The following is a 24445-nucleotide window of genomic DNA, read 5'->3' as shown; positions in this document are numbered from 1 at the left end:
GCCCCAAAGCCCAAGCAACCAGCAAGAGACCAAAAGCTTCGTAGGCACCTGCTCTCATACACTGGGAAAGGTACAGCCACACGACTTTTAATCTATCTATTCTTCTTCTCTCTCTCTCTCTCTCTCTCTCTCTCTCTCTCTCTCTCTCATTTATTTTTTTCCTAGTGGGATGGGCTGCCTTATCTTTGGGAAAGAATTCTAAACATACTAGAGGGAATTAGACATCTCCTCACCACTTGGCTCTGCTATTTTAGAAGGCCAGTCAAGCATTATTCATTCTGGAAGCAGTTATATTAAACAAGAGAGTTGGTGGCTGACATCGCCTTTCTCTGGGAGCGAAGACCCCATTGGGCTGAGTGCATTGTCTCCAGCAGGCCGGATTGTTCTTAAAAACACAATTTGCATGCTGCACTTCATGCATTATTCAGCCAGTGCCTTCTTTCTTACTGTCATATATCGGAGACTTACCTGGCTTTATAATTAGCTTGGTCCCAGAGCCCCAGATCAACCGATAGTTGCTATCCACACAGACACAAAAACCTTAACAAAAACATTCACTGTCCTTCTGGGGAGCCTATTAGAGATAAAGCCCTGATTAAAAAAAAAAAAAAAAAAAAAACAACCAACAAAAACCTCCAGAGCAAAGCACATAAAACAATGTAGGAATATTGACAATTGAAGATTATTTGTTCATTTAATTACATCTGATTCCCTTGCCCATTATGGATTCCAGACAGATGACAAAATCAAATGACTAACCATCCAAAGTCAGCCTCAGTCTTTCTGCATATAAGGAAGGCGAGAACTGTTTTCAAATTAGAGAAGTGGAGTTCACTTTATCTTCCTTGATATTCTACATAAAAATGGAAACGAGAAATAGATCATTCTCTTGGCATCCTAAGGCAGCTGACTCTCTAGTGTCTCATTTTCCAAGGAACCGTGCTCTCGTACAGATGAAACTGATTGTTTACAGACGGTTGAACCTGGGATAAATGACGCCCTGCTCTCCCGTGGACACAACAGCTAGAGGCATGGAGGGTACCTGCAGAATGAATGCAGTGCTGGGAAGGGTGGCCTGGACATTCCAGCCAAAGCTGGGGATTTATAGAAAACACCTTTTCAAGTTGCTCCATGGTCCCAGAACTTACTTGGTGAGACTTGTAATCTGGTCCCTGTCCCAAAGACGAATTTGTTGGTATTGGAGGACACAGTGATATCATGTTCTACAAAAACCCCCTGGCCCCTCTGCTCTTTCTGTTTCTGGTACCAAATGGATACCAGGAGCAGAAATTTGCGGTATAGTAAAGCTCCAAATGCTAAGTTTCATCTCCTGAAAATGTCCATGGCTTGTGCTTATCATGTTTTCAATGAACAAACCAACAGCTTGAGATGCCCCCCTGTGTGAAAAATAAAGGAGAACTCGTCTGTCATGTGTATCTTTCACAATAAAGTTGGTAGACATAACCACTTCATCTACCGGAAAAGCTAGGCTTGGAAAAAGGCCACCGAATTCTGAGGTCTAACGATGAGAGAGAGGACACGGCTGTCTTCACAGCAGTGATGAGCATAAATTAGGTCCCTGGGCAGGCTAGTCCCCTCTACAGTTGGCAACATTAAAAGGAATCGGTCTAAGTTATTTTAAAAAACGAATGTGACCTTTTTAATGGTTTAACTGGCAGTGTCTGTAGACCCGGACATTGTATCCTCCCAGAGAATATCTGGGGATGCAAAGAACAGTATTGCTGTAAACCCAGGGAACAGGAGAAGACACACTTACATGGTAGAACAATGACGTTTGTGCCAGATCCAAATGTCAGCACACCCGCAAAGCCTGCCTGCCACAGTGGCTGACTCTACAACAAAAACTTCCTTAGTTTAGCCACACATGGTTCAAGGTGGAAGCGAAAACATTTTAGTCCCCAGAGGAGGTTCAGACATATGTATCATGAGAGAGATGCTATTCCTTACTCCCGAGGCTTCTCCTCGTCCTGGTCCCACCCCAGTCTTCTAGAAGCCACCTAGGAACTAGGACACAAGCTGCACTTCTTTAGGTGCTCTGCTGAAGGACCACTAAAGAGGACTCTCCCAGGTCCCCGAGTCATCCGAAGATCACTCAGGGAGCTAAGAAACTGCTCAGAAATACAGCAGGCCTACCATAGAGTCAGGCAGTGGTCCATGCTTGGGTTGTGACTAGGCGTGGCAGATAGAAAGAGAAGAGGATTATATAGTGTTAGAGATGAAGGGAGCAGGGGTAGTGTGGGAACCAGACAGTAGACCCACTAAGTGCTGGAGCCTAACTCTGCTTTGTGTACATGTGAATTCCTGGCTGTCAGTAGTAGTTCTCACCTATTTAGATTCTTCCTCTTGGGTAACTTTTCAATGCAGCGGAGAAACCTAGACCACAGAGGCTGACCACCTCCCGTCTTGCTCCTGTGTTCCTTAGGTGTCTGACCAAGTGTTCTAGCTGAGTGGCTTGGAACTGCAGCCACAAAAAAGACGCTCAGAATCTGTTTCTCTCTTCCTAATTAGGCTGTCAATCTGTTTAGCTAATAAGTCGTATAAAGTGCTTTAATCTCTTCCATGGAAGAGAGTCATATAAATGCAAAATAGCAGCAGCGATAAGTCACGTGACTCTCTGCACCTCTTTTCTTTGTGTGAAGAGATGCTATTTGGAAGGAAACCTTTCTGTGAGGAGAGAAGGATCAGGAAAGCACAGCAGCATTTGTTTTTATTAGGCTGAGTCTATACAGCACAAAGTAAAACAGATTTGGCAATTATGTAGGTAATGTGACAGTCAATTCAAGCAAAGTGAGCCCAGAGAAGTTTGCTCAGAGAAGTGCCTAAATATTTGGATCAGCTACTGGCATTAATCAAATTAACTGGACCTTGGTGGTGTATGGACACAAACTGATGAATGCATCCTGATTTGGGTCTTATAAAAGGCTTCTATTTTATAAACATAACGTTAGAACTGGCTGGAAATTTATACCCGTTCTCCTTATTTTCGCAGTGCAATTGACATTTCCCACTTAGTCTTAGAATACCTATCTTACATTAGAACCGCAAAGGTAAAAGTGACCTTCTCCCCAGGGAGTCTTATCAGGTGAGCACATGGAATCTCATTTAGAAGCTCATTAGTTGTGAGAGCCCATTACAGATGAAGGGCTTTTTCTCAAGTGGTAAAGGACTTACGAGGAATAATGGTTAGTCTTGTTCTAGTCCCAAAGACGAGTTTTTTTTTTTTCTCTAAATGTTGGCATAGTGTTTCTGCCCAGCTCAATAGCACCTCTTACTTTGCTAACTGTGCCCCATTGCTCTCCACAGCAACGGTTCTCATCCTGTAGGGCTGAGTGCCTTTGGGGGTTCAATGACCCTTTTATAGCAGTTGCATATCAGATATGCTGCATATATGATATTTACATTATGATTCATAACAGTAGCAAAGTTACAGTTATGAAGTAGCAACAAAATAATTTTACGTTTTTTTTTTGTTCATCTTTTTTTTTTTTCTACAACATTAGGAAGGTTGAGAACCACTGCTCTAGAGCCTCGCCAGGAACATGTTATACACACTTGGATCCCTAATTATTCAAAACCACTTAGTTAAAATGTGTTGTATTATGTTTCTTTTAATGACGATGACAACAACAACAACAACAACAACAATCCAACCACAAACAGCACCCTGGTCTTTTGGTGAAAAGCCAGCCAATTTCTCCACCATCTCTCCTTGTAGGACAGACCATGCTTGAAGACCTTTGGAAGCTACAGTGGTGGCTTCTACTTTAGAATACTATTATGATAAAAACAAAGCAAAACAAGCCTTTCTTTCCTTCGAACCAAACTTCCATCCCCTCCACCTTAGCTGGAAGTCTCAGACCTAGCTCACTGCAAATCTTGCCTGCCTTGGCCACGATATGAAACCCGACAGGCAGGGGAGGTCTTGTTACTTACTTCACAGACTCTACTTCATAAAGAAAAAGGAAAACCTGAAACCAAGAGTCTCTAGCTAGAAAAGACAAAGAAGACTAGTTTAAAAATGAGCATAAGCGACAGCTGGTTCACGTGGGAACCTTCAGCCCCACCTGGTTGCACTTGTAAAGTTGTCCCCAGTCCAAAGATGAGTTTCCCGGTACTGCCTGTTACACCCCAATGCTGCACTTTACAAAAACTCTCAAGGGGGCTTATTTTTATTTTTTCCTTCCTTTTCTCTAGCAGTCTAATCTAGCCACAGTGAAAAGATAAACAAGGTCCTTACTACATGTTTTAGCTCTGTAGAAACACCTGGAAGCTCTTAGCTGTCAACCTCAGGCCATCTCAGTAAGCTGGTTACCATCGTTACCCATCACCCCTTTACAGTTGGAGAAAATGAGGCATAAAGAGAGTGATAACCTAGTTGTGCCCAGTGAAGGAGAACATTCCTGGAGGAAATGGCTCCGCAGGACGGACCAGAGCTAGAGTGAAATCAACTTCGACGTTTCTTCTAGCAAGTCACAAGAAGGTTGTAAGCCACAGAGAACACAGGGCTGTAAGGTTCATAGGGAACTTTGGGTGGGGAAGACTTCCCTTGCATGGGCACTGGCTTGAAGGTGACCCCAAGTCCTGAGAATTAGTTCCCAGAGGCACTTGGCTGCTCAGAAACAGTATTTACCAACAGCCCATGGAGGGGGCAGTGCGGTAGGAAAGAACGAGGTTACAGTACAGGCTGTATGGTCTAACTTTCCCAACAGTCAGTGCTTCCTGGCAGCCCTTCTGGAGTGTGGGAGCCAAGTTTCCCAGTTTAAAAAAAAGGGGGGGGGGGATGGGGACTCATACTCCAACTGCCTTCCTACCACGGCCTTCTTGATTCCTTGATCTAGTTATTTTGATTAAGCCATCAGCAGGAAGCCAGCTTCAGTAGGCAGGAGAGAAGTATTAGCTATAAATGGACATTTTAAACATTGTGAATGGGAAAGAGGGCATTTTGGGGGGATTTTCAAACCATACAGACAGTTAACATGAAGACTTACTTGGATTTACTACCAGACTTGTCCCCAAACCCCAAATCAGCTTACTGTTGTCACCAACATTACACAGTTATAGAGAGCTTTACAGAAATGGAGCAGCCAATGAGGACCAGGAAATCCCTTTCAATCCCCAAATCCCGAAGGCCTGCTCCTGCAGCTGGGACCGTGGCCAAGGAGGCAGTGGGGAAGACGGTTTATCATTATGGTTAGTTCAGGGTATGGACGGGGTGGAAAGGCTCAGCTGAGATTAAGCACCATCTCTCCACCTCCAGGCCTAGCTGCCCCCTCACCAGCACAGCAGGGAGAGATGCTGCCCAGACACCCTGACTCCAGTGCTCACCCTTTCCAGCGTTTAGGTCATAGGGTCCCGAAGGGCAGAAATAAAAAGGATGAGGAATCTCATTTCTGCAGTGTGCATCACAATCACACACGTGTCCATCTTCACACACACACACACACACACACACACACACACACACACACACACACACACATACACGCATGCCACATTTATACCTCACCATCTTTAGATTAAGAGAAAAATAAAACTGAGTAGGGAAAGCAGAAAACTGAGCCTAATGCTATGGTTCTTTTTGAAATTAAAGCGTTCGTTATTGATTCAGTAGAGATACTCACAGGGTTTGACCATTAACCTTGTTCCCCCTCCAAATGTGAGCTTGGCACCTGCATTATTATTCACACAGTGATCTTCAGCTCAGCAAAAACCTCCTAGAAACTGAGCTAAGTTTTCCCTAAAGATCTTCTGGAAGGAGCGATGCTGTGAACGTAGAGAATATTAAGTAATTGTCACAGTAATAAGCTGGCAGAGAATCTGAGTACCAGCTTGGATTTCAGGTCTGTTTCCACATTGGACAAATGAAGGGTACTCTCTCTAACTATTCCAAAGGAGGCATTTTCACACACAGGGCCAGAACACTGACTGTCAAAATCCCAGCACATCTTCAGCATTTTAGATAATAATTCTCCAGGGTTCTCAAAATAATATACTTCATTTGGACAAATTGCAAACAGTTTATGTCCACGGCACCTAAGCAAAACTCATCAGGGAGGTTGTCCTCAAAGAGGTTGAAAGAAACTGTCATTGTCTCCTCAGCAGGAAAGGTCAGAGTACTGATCTGCATTCTAAGGGTAGGGCCAGGTGCGTCGGTCTGCAGCCCAGCTCCTGGCACATCTAAGAGGATGACTCACTTCTTCAGCACCCAGAGGAGTCACACACACTTCTCCATCTTGCAGTTTGCCCCTATCCCAGATATTTTTGGTCCTCTATTTAGATGGTCATCAGAAAAAGGACTTTCCACTTTTTATGATTCTTGTCCTGCCTGGGGGGACTTCTCCCAGCAGATAACACAACTCAATGATTAGCATTAAACATTCCCTTATGATTGAGAGGGTAATTTCTTCCAGTCTTTCTTAGGGCTCCCCTCCTGCCCAGAGAGAGAAGGAGTCAGTATTCTTTTAATTTTAACATAGTCTGAAGGAGAGTCTTAGTCAAGAGCTCCATAGGACCACTATGTGTGTCAGTACGGCTTCCTCTACCTTCCTCATCACGGGCCACTTTGAGCATTAGGTGCTTAACAACTTACAAACAGAAGTGGTCCCCCCCAACTCCCGCCCCCTTGCATGTTTAGGCACATGCAAGAAGCATACAAGTAATACAGCAACTCATAAATTTCCAACTTGAACTTAGCCAGGGTCCATTTTCCCATGAACCCCCATCCCCCACCCTCACTACAGAAGCCAGCTCTTTTCCTCTTCTTTCATCTGTCTGCTGGATCCCTTATGCTAGCCTTCTTAATATTTAAACAAAGTTTACAATTTTTCATGTCTGCTTGTGAAATTAGGCCTGATGACAACTGTGCTGAATTTCTAGGCTTCGTGATAGGAAACTCAAGTGTTTACAAAGCTGTACATGTCCGATTGGGTAATAGGCCAGGAAGTCTGGGGTATGGACACAGGGCACAGGTGTGGGTGCATGCAAGTGTTTGGGCTGGGAGTGGGGGATACTTTGTCTGGGGCAGAGAGAGCATTTAATAGGGAAATGTATAGAAATCAAAATTAAAGCTCAGGAAATGCCCAGATTTCAGAAAGACAGAGAGAGAGAGAGAGAGAGAGAGAGAGAGAGAGAGAGAGAGAGAGAGAGAGATTGGATGTGATCAAACCCTGAGATAAAATGATGAGTGCCCAGACAAAACACTAAGCTGATCAGAGAAGAGAGCTGTAGAGATAGGAAAGGCTATTGGAGGCATGTGGGCTGAGAGTATAGTTGTGAAAGGAGAGGATGAAGAACACAGAATGCCTATTGCTGGAAGAGTCTCGTGAGGTCTCAGGCATTTCACTCTGTTTGTTGTACTTTACAACAAAGTCTTTGTGGTGTAGTCCCAGATGACCTTGAACCTGTGACCTTCCTGTATGAGCCTTCCTAGGGCTAGGATTATAGATCTGCACCATTAAGCTCGGCTTCATTAGCATTCTTCTACTGAAAAATGAAAAATCTATCCTAGTGTTCCCTAGAGGGTTTTTTTTTTTTTAAACTCTTTCTGTTCAGAGTCGAGGTACCCACACCACACTTGCCTCTTCAGAGAGCAGTAATTTTAGCCTCTGCCATCTTGATCAATATTCTTTCTGCTTAACCTGTCCCTCATGTAAGAACATGAGGAATGTAAAAAAATCAAGACTTTCTTGCTTGTACTACTTACGTGCTATAACCTTCAGTCTGGTACCTGCTCCAAAGACGTATTTGTAGTTTCCTGTATTAACCACAGTGTTCTGTGTCTCTACATAAACCAAGGTAAGGGCTGCCATTGTTGAAAATTAATATTGGGTGCTAGAACATGATGGTACTTTCTTCTTTGAGAGGACTTAATGTCATGCCTTTCCAAAAGGAATTTAGTTGGTGTCATATCTCCTTCTATATAGAAAGCCTTTATTTTTATGTCGAGTTTGAGTTTGCAAAACTCCCTCAATTTCATGCTACTACCCCGTATGTTCATCAAGAGGATGATTCAGCAAATGTCCTAAGACTCAAACACTTAAGCACTTGCTTGAACTCTGAAAAATATTCTTCTTAGGATTCTCTCTGAGAGTCAGTTTATGAGCCACAAAACAAGCTGTTGACATCATTTTATAGATATACTTCATTTTAGATTCCAAACAGTATTGGCAGTTAGCGAGCGTCTCTTCCCGACTGTTATCTTTTTCTGAAGACTGTCTGATTATTAACAATCATGAAGTCTTCTTTCCAAGGATAAAACCATCATGGTTGCTACATGGAGAAGAGGCTATGTCCCTTGAGGGTTGTTTCACAAGAGGAAACAGTCAGTGATAGTGCACAAGAAAGTGTACACCACTTTAAGCTGGGTGCTTTGACTGGCCACTCACTGAAATGTACAACTTCTGTCATCAGTACAGAATCCTACCATGTCCTAGTTTCACACACTGAGGATAATTGATGAAATACTACAAAACCATGAAGTGGCAGTCACTTCTGTATATCTGCATGGAAGAAGAAGCTACGTCTGTAATTCTAACAGAAAAAAGCAAACCAATGAACAGAAACCCTACCAACCCCCAGAGGGGCAGGTAAAGCCTGCAGATCCTCCATATTGCTTCCGTGCACCTATCCCTGTAACCCTCGCCCTGACAACTCACGACTCACATAGGTCTACCGCTTCATCACAGGTAATCCTGTAGAGAAGCTGTCTAAGCTACCGGAATCCCCAGTCTCTCTCACAGCGTCAACTGAGCAGTGCTCAGTTGAAGAGCAGTGCTGTCCAAAGGACAAGCCCACCAATGTGACAAAGCTGGGGCTGGTCCTCTGTCTAGAGGAAGTTCCATGGTTTGGTCACTTGCTCAGAATGAGGACGCCTGGGAGTCTGGCCGTCCTCTGTGCTCCCCCGCCCCATCCTCAGCCCACTCGCCTTACTTTTCAGTTCTGCCTATGTGCCACGGCACAAACCCAATTGGATCCTCCTCACTTATCTGCCGAGGACACGCTTCCTTGGTTACGCGCTGCTGCCTGGGCAACCTCCCTTTCCGTTCCTTTGTTTCTGTCTCTATCACAAAGCTTTTCTTCTTATCTCTGTCTTTCCCCCAAAGCCACAGCGTGCTTTGTGGACCTTCGAGAGGAACACTGATTGCAGTATTAGTACAATTCATCAAACTGCCCATAGACCTGATAACCAAATCCAGCCTCCGGGGAGACATGTATTCATATCTCGCTCACACATCCGACATAGTTAACAACTGCATGCTAAACGAAGCAATTAAATGTAGCTGTGTCTCAACAGGCCCCAGTGGATTTCTTTCCAGAAAGGAGAATTAGTTAGGCACAAGAACTGACCGGGTGTGACCAATAATGAGGTGCTTCTGCCAACACGGAGCTAGTGTTTGAGACCCACAGCGCATCCTTCTTGAAATAACCTCCTCATCACAACAGTCACGTCTCCTCCCATGGTCCCTTCTAGAAGCTAATATCTAAAATCCAACCACCCAGTCACAGATCATGGCTCATTTAGGATCCTTTTCTACAACAGCATTGCTGAAACAGTGTGGTGGGCCCTTACTCCTGTGGAAGTACCATCCTGAGAAGGAGGGCTTGCTAAAGTTATAGAGTCCAGAATCCGCTTACACCTAGCACAGGGAAGGGCTAGCCTGGACTGAGACCCACAAGGGGAGTTGAAAAGCAGTTTTGTAGGATTTGTGGGTGAAGTGAGGTAAGGGAATACCTCACCCCCTGTGTGTTATATATCCGTTACCTAGTCTGGTCGAGTCTTTGGAATTTTTAACACTTACTTGATTGAACAGAGAGTCTCGTGCCTTTCCCGAAGGTTAGCTTTGCATTGTTCCCTCCAGAATCCACAGTCACTTGGGGCCTTACAATAACCAGCAGGCAGGAAGGACTGAGAGGCAGACCAAGAAAAGTGACATCATCTTCCCCCTAGTGGAAGCCCTACTCCTTGCAGCCTTAGTCCCCAGGGTCTGGGAAGGCTTGGAGCATTCTCTCCAAAATAACAGCTGGCTGTGAAGCTACTCTGAGCTTGATCAGAAACATTGAATTCTGATGGGCTGCTCTAGCTTAATGCTTAGGAAATCATAGAAAGGTCAAGTGTATGTGGTTGCTATAGTGGTAGCTTTAGGGCTGGTAGCACCATGCTTCCTTCACAGGAAAGATTTTTCACAGAGAGTTAACAGTAACAAAAAAACCAACCAACTAACCAACTGATAGGACTGCACGTCTCAAGTAAGGCAAACACAGCAACCATTCATTACGTGAAGGAAACCAGATGCAGTTGCATTGCAGAGAGAGAGAGAGAGAGAGAGAGAGAGAGAGAGAGAGAGAGAGAGAGAGAGAATGTGTGTGTGTGATTGTGCTAGTGTGTGTTTGTGTGTGTGTGTGTGTCTTTGTATTGAGGAAAGCCTGATTTTTTTGAATTGTGAGGTTTTAATATTCTCTAACACAAACACGAGCCTTGCATTTATAAATCACCTTTGAGCACTTCTCTATATTTTGAGCTAATGAGGAAAGAAAGCAGTAACAATTATTACTTCTTCACCAAATCCTCGGAATGGCCAGACTTCATTAGCCTCTGTTAAGAGGCCCATAAGAGTTATGCACACTGATCCTGGGGGTAGTGACATGTACCCACCGAAACTGCGCAGAACAGCAAAGTCACACACTCACTTAGCCTTGGGCTCAGTCCTTTACTTACATGGTTTTACTGTTAATTTGGTTCCTGCTCCAAACCGTGGGGCATTGTTGTTATTGCCACAGTAATACACACTCTAACAAAAACTTCTTGTAGTTATCTCCCAAGTACGGTAGGGACAGAGAACAGAGGTGTCGACATGCCATACTCTCTTTCTACAGAACCAGGGCTATTTGTTACACATCCATACTGGGAGTGTCTGTATTTGTCAGTGTAGGCAGCACACCTACCTGGAACTCACATTGGTACTCAGCCACAGGTCATTAGCTTTCAAACAGGCCCCTGAACACTACAAAAAGCAACATAGAAAGAAATCACGCCCAGGTACTCAGGCTGTCTTCAGGGACTACTGCCCAGTGGCTTGCTCCAAAAATTCTACTATTTGCTTCTTAATCATGGGTTAAATAAAAACCACTTAAACCCCTCATCTTCATCACTTTTTGCTAACCACCGCCAGTCACTCCATTAGTGGTAAATGTCAAGACATGGCAGTGCTTTGGAGTGAAAGATTTGTCATTTGATTCTGCTCTCAAGGTTCTGCTTTTACTCCACCACAGGTCCAGCACGGTGAGTCCACCCGGAAGTTGCACGCATAAGGAAGCAAGCTTCCCTAGGGTCCCCCCAGAGTGCCCACTAATAGGTCACAGTAGCCTGTCTCCCCACATTAAACTCATCACCCTCGGGAGGTTGTCTGAGTGACTTGCTATTTTCTATTTGAGAGCACTCTCACCCTGTTGCTAAGTGACAAAGTCCTGGCGATAAATTAATTTCCAAGCCCACTGTCCAGGGAAAACACGCAGTACAAGGAAGCCTGAAGAAGCCAGGAGCAGAGGTTGCTCTCACAGACAGAAGGGAAAAGCTCACTGATAGAAATCAAGATAGCATGACCGATAATTGAGGGCCGCTGTCTTCCTCCATGAGGCCTCTTCCCACTGGAAGGCAAGAGGGATTATACCCAGCCAGGACTTCTCTAGAAAACGCCTTCTCTTACAGGAATGCCCAGTAGAGTTACGTCACGGTTCCTTGTACCTACCAAGGTTCACCTGAAGTCTTGTTCCAGTCCCAAAAGTGAGTTTTCTATCACTGCCAGTAACCACTGTGAGACACTCCATATCAGAAACCCAGTGCTGGACTTGCCAGCCAGTCTCACTGCCTGCCTCAGAGCTCTCCCATGGCCTCTTTCCAGTCAACCAGCCTGGGATAGCTTTCCTGAACTCTGAAGTATCATCTCTGGTGAGGGCAGAGGGTTCTGGTCAGATAATGGTGTGATGACCACATCCGGTCAGTTGCCCCTTGGCCTTAGTTGGTCATAGGCACCAGCTAGTTGATTAAAGCAAGGAGTTGTGAAGTTCAACTGTGAACACGTCTGGGATAGAGCCCTTTGCCCTCTCTCTTCTATGTTAATGTGTCTGTCTTGTCATTTTTTTTATGAGCGATGCAGCCGAGAAACCTAATGATTATTAAGTGCTCTACTTTAGGTCCTAAGTCAGGCCGAGCGAGACAAAGCCAAGCCACGGAGACAGAGGAGGAGAAACAGCGAGACTCTATGAGCATACCCACTGCAAGGCTTCCTGTGAAAATAATTTTCATTGCAAAGATGTGGCCAGCTAAGTGTCTAGTGTATCTTTATGCCTCTGTCTTTTGTTTGCTGGAGTCTAGAATGTACCACAATGGACATGCAGTCAGATACCATGACAAGGGGCAAATCTCAAAAGCCCTCCTAAGTATGGACTGCATGACTTCCTTCATCTAACATGGCTCAATGTCCTCTATATACTTCAGACAGTATCATTGGTAGCAGTTGTACCAGAGGCTTGTAAGGAGGATTTGGAAATGTCCCTGTCTACTTCCCAGTTAGACTCCCATCTCCCAGGCAGAAACACTTACAGGGCCGGATGATCAGCTGAGTTCCTTTCCCAAAGGTGAGTCTATCCGCACTTCCTATATTCACACCCTGAGGCAAGCCTTGACATAAACCTCTCTGACAGAAACACACATCCTGAGTGAAAAATGACAGCACGGAGCTCATAACCCTGGTCTCTGGTACTCTCTGATCACTTCTTCCTCTGTCTTGTTGCCAGTGTGAAATATTTGCCAAGGCAGAGGGCTGGGGAGTGCAGGCCCTATATAGGTGCTGACTACATCCCTGTCCATGGCTTCTGGACATGTCCTCCATGGACTCTGTAGAAGTTTCTGTCTACCTGGAACGAGTAGGTAGCGTGGAGGACCTTAGTCAAAAGTATTTAAGAGACTATAAACAACAACAACAACAATAACTATGACAACCACAACATGATGCTCGTTTGTATATCTGAATCTAAAGGAGGACAAATGCCAGTCTAGAGCAAACACAATACGAAAAGGCACAGAAAAGACCTCACTTTGTGCTCACTCCAAGTTCATCCCCATCCCCAAAGCCAGCATGTCTACACTGCTGTCTTTCTCACTGTCTCCAATAACAGCACAGAAACAGGGCTGGTGCTCGCCATCAGCCGCTTCTTACCAACACGTCTGCCTGGGCTTTCTCTTCATGCTGATGCAGAATGCCTGCCAGCCAGCAGCGTGCATCTTTTCTCACAGCCAGGTCCCAGGCTAAGGACAAATCTCTAAGCTCAACACCACCATCCAAGGTTTCCATTTTGCAAATCCAGACCCCAAACAGCAAGCACAATGGAAAAAATTTTTTTTCAAGTTTAAACTCAGTTTCCAAGCTGTAGGCCACACCAGTGAATTTGGTGTGTACTTTGCTCCCCAAGGCACTGCGTGGAGATACATAAGTGAGCCACACCAGAGATCTGTCTGCACTGCACCTGGAGTTTTGTTTGTTTCTGAGAACCAAGCACTTCTAAGTTAGTCTCTTCAGTGTACAGAGAAGCTCAGGTTGGGATCATGGGAGATCAGAATGTGTTTGATACTTACGAGGTCTGACACTCAAAATGGTTCCCAAGCCAAAGATCATCTTGTTTGCATAGTCCACACAGCCTCAAACTCCTGTACAAAAACTTCCCCTGAGCGTGAGTGTGGGCAGAGTGGGGGTCGGGTAGGTAGGTGAGGGATGTGGGTGCTGAAGACAAGGCTCCCCTACTTTACATTTAGGACTCGATGGTATTTGACCAGAAAGCTAAAGACGTTATACTAATCACAGAACCTTACAGATGTGAAATGGTCAACTGTGTATCGGAATGGGGCTGCTGCTTGCTTTTTGCTGCTTGGCTGGGGTTAAATGCTGCCACCCGCACACCTCAGTCTATCCTTTCTTTTAGGACTTTTCTTGCCCTTAAGTCAGAAGTTTCTTTCATCTCATTAGTCCTATCAGATCTTCCAGGTCTAAACTATTCCGCTCTGCCCTGATGTCCTCCAGCTCCAAACCCTCTTAGAAACTTGTTTGGAGGGTGAACTCATTACAGCTTCAGCGTGGTGTTCGAATATCTGGAGCTGGGAGCTGGCTTAGAGGTGGTCTGTCCCCTTCTGGGTAAAATATCCTATTCTGAGTTGTCCTCAGTTGCATTTCCCCTGGGTGTACTATGACCTCTCCTTGACACGTTTCTCTGAATGATTCTAGCAACTATGGTGCCATCGGGGAAAGAGCAGGCTGACAATGACTGGGGCCCCAACTCCTGTAGCTTAGCTCTGTCGAGGTCACTCTTAAGAACTCTGAGCTACCTGTCCCAGGGGTGGGGAGAGAGAAAGAGAGAGAGAGAGAGAGAGAGAGAGAGAGAGAGAGAGAGAGAGAGAGAGAGAGAGAGAGAGCCCTTGATATCTAACAGTGCTTTATCCAGCCTCACTAGAAGGTGATTGATAGAAAGTTTCACTGTAAGAGTCTGAGCCATACAAATCCTCAAGACTCAGGCTTCTAATTTCTAATGCAGAAACACAGAGATTTCCTGCAGGAATCACAGTGGTTGGGACAGTTGGGAAATCCCACATTGGAGAGGTTCCATCCCTGCGGTTCTTGCTCCTTCAGTATGGCTTCCTGCTCTGTGATGCCTTTGGTGACATGGTGAACACACATGGTGAACATTACAGCTTTTAGCTGTAGGTAGGAAGACTCTCTATCTGTGTCATGTTTGCATGCTTCTCTGTGGATACACACCCTGCCTTTGTACCTGTCTATTACTTCATCTGTCATCTCAGATTTCCAGCAGTTAACTTTAGCTTCCAATTTTGCAGCTCTAGACACCAAATACTATACAGCATAGTCCACAGAGAAGGTATTTATTTTCAAGGTTAAACTCCGTTTTCTAGCTGTGAATCACACTGCGGTGTTGGCCTGTATCATGCTTTCAAAGGCATCGAGATAAGCTATTTGACTGGCTCCATTTGGGGGGTGGGGGAGGACCTGGAATTCCCCTAAATTTATTTCCTCTTCGGGTTTGGTGCATCTCTTCCTACCTTGGGTACCCCTGACTCACCCAGGGCATCCGTGTTCACAACCTTGCCAATATCTTTGCAGTCTGCAAAAAGAGACACAACACCAGACTGATTCGACAACATTGTTCTGCCAGGAGTTCTCTGAAGCTCTATGTCTCCTTGACGGCTTATGTGTCTACTGTTTCTTCCAAACACTTCCCCAGCATCCAAAGGTAAAAACCACCATACAAGATAAAAGAAGAGGCGCAGGCATCCTAAGTTCTCGTCACATGTCACCTTAGCGCACAATGCCGGCAGCAAAAAGCGGGATTGAGGATCATATTTTGTAGTTATGAATTAAATATTCAAGACTGGAGTTCTCCTAGAAAACTCAAATACTAGGCTGCCACCCCTCTCTGTCAGCAATGACAAAGGACATGGAAATTCCCTAAGCCTGTGTAGCCCCGTTTGATCCCTAAAACCTAAGTGGCCAGTCTCCTGACTAGGGATGAAATACTTACTGGGTTTAATGGTGAGTTTGGTTCCAGCCCCAAAAGTCATTTTCTCATTTCCATAGTTGGCACAGTGTGCCAAGCCATTACAAAATCTACAGTGCCAGCTCTGTACACTTCCTGCAAGCCCCTACCCTGTTTCTTATTTTTTTTAAAAAATTTTTCTTATTCACTTTACATTCTACTCATTGCCCCCCTCCTGGTCACCCCCTCCCACAACCATTCCCCCTCCCCCCTCCTGTTCTCCTCTGAATGAGTTGCTCCCCACCCCCACCCCCCGGGTATTCTCCTACCCTGACACATCAAGTCTATGTGAGACTAGGTGCATCCTTTCCCACTGAGGCAGACAAAGCAGCCCAGACCATATGCCACAGACAGGCAGCAGCTTTTGGGATAGCCCCTCTGCCCCCTCCCTGCTCCGCCTCCAGTTAAGAACCCACATGAAGACCAAGCTGCACATCTGCTATGTAAGCGTGGGGAGGCCTCGGTCCGGCCTGTGTGTTCTTCCCCCACCTCTCGTGAGTCTACTCCCTCCAACACTTTGGCAACATCAAAGACTCTCCTAACACTGCCCAGTGCATCCACTGAGACAACAGGCTCATTAGGGGAGCTTGGCAGGTGACTCTCTGCTAAATTAGTCTTTAGAGAGGACAGAACCCCTTTTCTGTCAGTGCCCATGCCTAAGCTCAGATACAAGCTGGGGGACTCCTGCCATGCTTCTCACACTTCAATACCTCCCCAGATGACAGGTTTTTTTTTTTTTTTTTGTGAAGTTTCTCCTTGTCCTCACATGGCCTCTGTCCCTCTTCCCTCAGTTGAGTCACCCCTTCACCCTCTGCTCCTGAGGTGTGGACTGTGGTGATGTCTCTGGTCACCACAGTCTTGGTGAGTGAGCAAGACGGAAGGCGATTACTGCAAATATCCATTGTCCCCCTCCCTACAGGAATGAGGACCTGTCTTGGCATCAGGATCATCCTTAGGGGAAAGCAAGAGGCCCATGCAATGTTCTAGAACATTCTACCCAGGATCAAGAGAACCAAGCAGCGAACTGTTGATAACTCCTTCTGCAGGTTCAGGAGTCTACAGAATGGTGACAGATTTTTTTTTTTTTTTTTTTTTTTTTTACTTACTTGGAATGACAGTCAAACTTGTCCCTTTCCCAAAATAGAGGTTCTGGTTACCCGTGTTCCACTGTGACAGTAACCTCAACAAAAACCAGCAGAAGACAGAGCTAGAATCTACACCTGGGCCCCCCATGTGGGCAAGTGGGGAGCGACAGCCTGGCTGTCACTTTCCCTGTAAGGACACTTGACAAGAGTATTAGAGGGAGAAAGTCCCAGGCTTACAGCACCTGTGACCCTGTGGGGATTAGAGGGGCAGCTCAGGAGCCTTTGCTGTGGTTTGCTGTCTAATTTAAGTGTAGGCCATTTGTTTTATGCTTCGGTATTGAGATTCTCTTTTTATTCTTAAGGCTTCATCTCTCTCCTGTTGAGCATATATGACTCTGAAACACATTTTTAAACCTAGAATTCCTTATGAAATCTCTTGACTCTGGGGAGGATTTTATTTCTTCATTAAACTTCTAGAACAATTCATTCTCCCTAGGCTAATCCAGACTGAAGCTAGGACCACGTTGCTGTCCCTCACCCTGCCTCATTTCTCAGACACCCCAGCCCTTCCCTGTCCATCCTTCTCTCCACCTTGCTCAGCTCCCATTTATGGTGAGAAGGTGGTAGTGGACCACAGATAAGGCCTTTTCATTCCCACTTTCAAGGCCCGTACCCTTCACGGCATTATTTAAGGACCAAACCTGTGTTTGCTGTTCGTTGACCTCTTTTTCCAGTCAAAGTTAACAGACCTCGATTTCTTCAGCTTTATGTTCTCGCCAACCCTACCACTGAGCTTCATGTTCATGATTATGAATCCCACTGTACTTCAGAGCAGCGGCTCTCAACCTGTGGGTCCCTACCCCTTTGGGAATCTAAGGACCCTTTCACAGGGGTCACATATCAAACATCCTGCACATCAGATTTACATTACAATCCACAGCAGTAGCAACATTACAGTTATGAAGTAGCAACGAAAATAATGTGGTTTGGGGGTCACCACAACATGAAGAACTGTATTAAAGGATCCTAGCAAGGTTGAGAACCACTGCCCCATTAGGCAGCCTGCGAACTTACTTGGAACGACTGATAAAGATGTCCCCTGCCCAAACACCATCTTGCTGAAGGAGGAGGCCACTACACAGCAAATCAACCCTTTACAAAAAACTGGCAGGTGACTTACAAAGCAAAGATCCCAGGTTTCTGTGATACAACTTCAAAAGGCATCTCAGGTCCTGTTCAGCCTATGAGATCTGAGCAGGGGAAACATTTTGAACAGGCTCCATCGGGAATAACAGGACACCTGCTGGGTGCGTACAGTTCTCCTTGGCGTCCTTAGAACCTCTGTCATACTGCAGGTTTTAAAAGGTGCCATCAAGCTCCCTGGTCTCCTCCCACCTTTATGATCCCCCTACCCTTACAGCATCTCCATTTGTATCTCATTTCCATCTCCAAGCTAGCCTGGTGACACCAGGTCCTCAGGCTTCATTGATCTACCTTCTCACAGACAGCCTAGCTTCACCAGCACATTGTGATGGAAGGGCTAGAAATGCCAGGCTCTCCAGAGCCGAGATCTGGACTCCCCGCACCTTCCCTCTGGTCAATATGTTGCTCTCATTTGTCTGGCTAATGAAGAGCTGACCTTTCTAAGTGGATGCATTTTGCTGAAATGACAACTGCCAGAGAGCTAACAACAAAGGCCATGCTCTGGAGATACCCTTGGCCTTTCAGACCCCTCTGGCATATTTCAGTCAATTGGATCCTGAGCTAAAATGTCAAATTGTCAGTGTAGGCACTCATACTCCTAGGTGTGGGGAAACTTAACCACAATATCATCATCATCATCAACAACAACAACAATAGCAACATGAGTAATATCTGTACAACCTGAACTCCGCTCAGTAGAACCAGACTTCGCTAGAGGATACCTTTCACATCTGAGACATTTATAACAGCCCCACATTGAACCTCAGAGCAGTATTGGTAACAGCCTCTCTCCACACCCCCCTGGGGTGATTCTATGCTGCTAAGGTCAGATAAAAAGCATGACATTAGGTATGCCCTCCACACACCTAAGACTCGGTACTATGCTCTCTGCCCGCAGAAGAGAAGCTGGTTCAGCACAGGGCTGGCCACATGTCTCTTCGTGAGAAGACACGGCTCTTGGTGGAGACCCTAGGATAGCAACTGTAGTTCTCTGATGCCCACCTCCTGATTCAGCCTTCTCAAGCTTCACCGAAAAGCCTGTTTCTGCTTTTTAACGGTTTCCTCTCCTGCTTGCCACTTATTGAATTTATTATTTCGAAACACCCATACTCTCTAAGCTCCAGGCTGCCTTTAATTCATATCTATTTGGCTCCCTTAGGATTCCTACAAGGAAGATCTAAAAACTCTGCAGTGGGAAAGTAAATAAAGATATGCCAGGGACACTGAGTGGGGCCCCTTCCAGCTTGGGTCTCTTTCCATATACGGGCTTCGCCACACTGTCTCATATCTCTCTGCAGTGGGAGGTTTTACAACAGACGACAGAAATAATTTTATGCATCTTAAAAACCACTCACATCTCCCTCTCTTCCCAGCAGGACCCAGCTGCAAACACACCAGAGCTACGTCTTCCTGTCTGTTCTAATTATCCGGCGAGGACACAAGTTACCATGAGAAGAAAGGTTTTAAGCCATGGATTGGATACTCTGGAATTAATTGCAATCCCTCGCCTGTGGTTTTGGTGATGGGGAACAGACGTAGCGACCACTTCTTTCTGTCCACTCTTTCTCTCTTTTTGTAGTTTTGCATTTACAGATGAAGCTGGATGCATGCAGGGAACATGGAGGGGTTTGAAATGAGACCTGATAGTCCCACCCAGATTTCTGTTTTTCCTTCTCTGCGTCATTAAAAAAAAAACAAAAAAAAAAACAAAAAAAAACCCTTCCGAACTGAGTATGTGTGATGCGTCTATTCACGCCCTGTTCTGATTATCTTTCTCCATGTGGAGGTCACGAGTGGCGATGGCCTTTGCTGTGTCAAGGATAGTCTAAGATTTCTGTAGGGGAGACCTTTCTGATAGGGATGCTGTGAAAATTATAAGATGGGATCTCCAGGAGTCATTTGGCAAGGTTTTCTCCTCTCCCTAAAAGTTAGAGCCTCACTTCAGAGAAGGCTCTGAGTGCGGTAAAGAGCTGAGCTTTTTCAAGAGCAGCTTTATTCTGACAAAGGGAAGAGAGCTAAGGAGACCGCAGATGACAGAGGACCTTGAACAACATTAGTTTCCTTAAGCAAAGCGTGGCTCTCAAACAACACGCAATCCTTTTAAACCCGGTGCAGGGATTCCACCTCAGAATTCCCCATCATGCTGCCTCGTCTTTTCTCACTTACTTGGATGGACCCTAAGGATGGTCCCTTGTCCAAACGTCAGCTTTCCAGTGTTAGCTCCAGTGTTAGCACTGTAACGTGGGCCTTTACAAAAACACCAGGTGGAACCCCCAGGGCCACAGATACCTTTACAGAGATACTAGGCAGAACCCTGAGTCTCACAGACACTTTTGTCTTTTAATTTTAGGGACAGTAAACTCATCGAGAAAGGCCTGGGCCTATGAAGCTGAATACAGTTCTCTGAAGGTCAGGAGACCATTGCTACATTTGACTCAGAGACACTGACGGACTGCACCCAGGGCCCGCCCCCACCTCTGTGTCCTCTGGTTTCATAATGAGCCTTACTGGTTTCCCGTGTTCAGTGTCTCACTTCTAAAGGTCTCATTTCCATTTTACAACATCATTTTCAGGACAATTTCTCTATTCAGTTTTCAAGGCATGTCCTTCCCTCCCCTCAAGGTGTCACACATTTCTGATGACAATGAATTGATTACGAGGAGACAGGAGGAGAGTGTTCCGCCATTTGGAGACTGACTAGAATTACATGAGGTTTAGACGCCAGCCTTGAGGAAAGCTCTCTCCTCAGCTCCCTTCTCGCCTCAGCAAAGGAGAGGGAAACGAGGGGTACATTGAGCTGAGCCGCCACACAGAGAAGCTTTCTGTCTGTCTTGAACTGTGGGCAATAGCAACAGCCCCCTCAGGAAAGCTCCCCTCTGAGCTCTATTCTCACACTGAACTATCTGTTAGTATAACTAGCTGCTTTGGGACGACCCTCAATCTGGGGAAAGATCTGGCGATCCTGTGATTTCAGCAGAGGTGTGCAACCTTTCTGGACAAGCCTAGTTCTACAGTGGAGACAACAAGAGCTGTCCCAAGGAAACACTCCTGTAGAGTTACTTGAGAGAGCTGTAAATTTCATTCCTTGAACACACGAAGTTCCTAGAGCTAACAGTCATAGCTATGGGAATCTGGGGGGGGGGGGGTTGTTGGTGGCTGGACGCCACAGAACATTGCAAAGAGCAAAATTCACGTGGTTTGATTACATGGCATAGTTTAGCCCTTTAACTCAATTTGACTTTTAAACTGTTAAACATTTTTTTTTTTTTTAAATTAAATCTATGGTAGTTGCTCTACTTACCTCTTTAGCAATTATTTATTAGCGAAGAATTAAAGCTTGCTTACTGTCATTAGAAGGGTGAACAAAGAGGCTAAGAAGTATGTATCTGCTTTGGACAGAGTAGTCAGGGACTGGCGCAGTCCTTCCTATGTATTTACTGTCTGAAATCCTCTCCATTAACCTCGCAGAACATGATTCAAATAGGATGATTGCTCTTAACTAAAACTCTCAGATGTGTGGGCACCTATGTGCTGCTATGGCAATAACCTGTGCTCTGTAGACAGGAGGAAACAGAACCTCACCACGGGTTTCTGAGGCCCCAGCCTTGCCTTAAAGTCACTGCAAAGAAAAAGCCCACTGCTCTGAGGAGCCTTGCATGCAGTTACTGTCCAGGGCGCCTGGAGGGTGCCTGGCCTTCCCAGCTATTTTCTTTGCATTGCTAGACTGGTTTACCAATGTTTTAGTGTGGAGGTTGTTATAACCCTCAGGCTCCAAAGAAGCCAGTGAAGAGCTGAAAGGGTGTCTTAGCTTTTCCATTCTGGAAAACTCATCATAGAATTCTGCCCCAATGTATTTCTTACAAGATGGCGAAAGTTAATACCTACTGTCTGGTCCCTAGCCTTGTGTGTCCACCAAGGCATCTGCTTTGATAAGCACTGGAATGCTTGGGGTTTGACAACACCATGCTTGTTCCTTATTTTTATAGTCCATAGATGGACTGATTCTGCCCCTGCTGATTCTACCCAACCATGCTGTATGCTCTCCACAGCCTGGGTGTATCCCAGACTGTTGTAAGCTGTGTGCCACAGACCCTCGCTGTCCCCTCATGGCTGAATGCGTCTTACCCTGAATCAGTCACTACTGTCCCTTTCCTGGAGCTGGTCTTTTAAAGAGCTTTGCCTGGGCCTGTTTCATAACGACCTCACTCAGTGTGGCTCTTCCCTTGATCACAGAAGACAGGGCTGATGAAACGAAACCAGGAATCTGTCTTTTTATGCAGCACCCAGGGCATTCAGCTTATATCAGAAAGGAGACTCGCGCCCTTCCAAGCTTTCCTGTTTTTACTTTAGCTGGATTTTAGAACAGGTAAGTCTTGAAGTATAGTCTCAAAATCCACCAGCGACATAGATTTTTTACAAAAAGGGTCAATAGCAATCACAGTGACTTTTCTTTAAAAACTTTAACGGTTTCAGTATGCACCCATCCTAACTAGGGAGGGGCAGGATTGTAGGCGAAGCCGAGACCGCTCTGCTCTGCTCTCACAGCTGAGAGGAATGACAGACAGATCTCTAGTCTCAGGTAAATGCAGTCTCAAATGGAATCATTAATTTGGTTACCAAGAAGATAAAAGGCGATAAGTGCTCTGCCCTAGTGATCCAAACAGTCTCTGCCACAGAGACCTCAAGAACTCCAGCAGGGACTGAGAACAGTTCCTTAAGAGAAAGAGTGAGAAGGTAAAAAATAAAATAAAATAAAATAAAATAAAATAAATCACACTGTAGAATTCCCATCTCTAATGAAATTACAGGGACCCTCATCATTTAGGGGAAGGTTTAGTATCTACATTATTTTTGATTCACTAAATTTGCACAGTTCCAACACTCCAATTTCCTCTCAATCTTCCTGGAAAATCCTTTCTGGCCTGAGCTGTATCCCTCTGGATCCTGTATTCAATTTGCCTCCCTGAAGCAAAGATTTCATTTAAGACGAATGATTGGGATATCGTTGGCTAGAGGCAATTTAGTCTTTGTACAGTGGCGATGGGGACCCCCGTTCTGTAATAAATCCGCTCAGCTTTAGAAGGTAAGCTGGGATGCTTTAGAGGGGCAATACTTGGAACGAGAAGTATCTGAATGTCCCCCTTTGCCGCTCCTGTAATACTTACTTGGAGTCACAGTTAAGAGAGTTCCTTTCCCAACTGTCAGTTTGTAGCTGCTGCCTCCACTGTTCCCACAGCCTGGGGAGGCTTTACAAAAACAGGACGTAGGGCTGTTCCTGCAGTAGGACCCTGGCTGCTCTTGTCCTTGCACTACAAGTTTGCAGGGTTTTTTTTTGAGGCTAAGGCTGGGAGGAGTGCAGCGGGCTTCTAGAGGCCAGTGGAGGGGAATGATAAACAAACTTGAAATATCTATATCTGAATCTATACCTTTAGTCTTAAGTACATTTTTTTTATTGTTCTTTTTATGATAAGCTGCCTTCTTCATTTTGGTACGTCATTTCTCTCTCTCCCTTCCTAATTGTTTTCTCCTGCATGGTGCTCATGCAGTTTCTAGTTTATTGTACTTTTGGGGGTCACATTTCTCTGCTGTTTATTGAAATTGCGTATAATCAATTCCCTGTTTTCTGGTCCTGGGGAAACGGATTTCAAAAGAGAAAGAGGATCAGGGACACACATGTGATGTGAGGTTGGGAGCTTTCTCCACCCATCCCAGTCTCTGCTTCTCTGGGGGAGTAGGCAAACCACGCATGCTCCTCGCCAGCACAGTTTGGAGGACACAGATGGCTAGACCCATGGCTGTGGAGAGCTACAATCTTTTTTCTACAGGCTTCCACATTTACTCGGTCAGCCTGCCCCTTGGGCAGACACCAGCTTCTAGAAGGCACTCCAGGAGCGGTGCCACGTCAGACAACTTTACAAAGCTTGTATCCACACTGCTCAGCCAGGCCTCTTTCCTCTGTTGAGGGAGCCCAGCCAGCTGTCAGCTCTGCTGTGGGGAATGGCAGGAGCCTCACACACCAGAGAGGGATGCGGCTGCATCTCCTCGCCTGCGCTCATTTGTCCTTTACAAGGTCTCCTTCACCAGTTGCAGACATGTACGAGAAATTTTGGTTACTTTGTCAGACATTTAACGTCTTTATTGTTTTCTTTGAGTAGATTTTTAGCTTTTTTCCTCTCACCCTTCATGCAGCCTTTACAGCGCTTTCCCTAAAAGAGCTGGATTAAAAGAATCTTTACACTTAAAAGTCTCCGCAGTGAAGTTAAGCTGGCTTCCTACTTAAAAGTTTTCGGACAGACCCTTGGGTCTCCGCTTCAGGGACCCAGTACAGGGCTCTAAGACAGGAAAGGTTAAAAGGTTCATGGAGAAGCCAGGGAGAAGCCCGTTGACAGAAATCCTCTTGCCCCTCTGTGCTTAGGTGGATTTTATTTCTCAACATCCCCCATCTCCCTCCTCCCCCAAACCCGTAGCCAGGCCATTGTTAGCATTGCCGTTAACAGGGAGCTATCCTCAAAACCAATTCCAGAGGACTCTTCCCACAT

At 45.5% G+C, this 24445-nt stretch overlaps 1 gene segment (V, D, J or C); it reads right to left on the bottom strand.

Moving 5' to 3' along the window:
- The window catches only part of LOC110325298, a 525591-nt gene that overhangs the window by 39049 nt on the left and 462097 nt on the right, over positions 1 to 24445 (bottom strand). The window contains 1 exon segment of the C gene segment in view: positions 16725 to 16767. Coding sequence covers positions 16725 to 16767 — 43 coding nt within the window.

Source organism: Mus pahari, chromosome 8 (assembly GCF_900095145.1).
Source record: "Mus pahari chromosome 8, PAHARI_EIJ_v1.1, whole genome shotgun sequence".
NCBI classification, from domain to species: Eukaryota; Metazoa; Chordata; class Mammalia; order Rodentia; family Muridae; genus Mus; species Mus pahari.
Note: the sequence above shows the minus strand (reverse complement) of the source record. Positions and strands in the feature narration are given on the sequence as shown.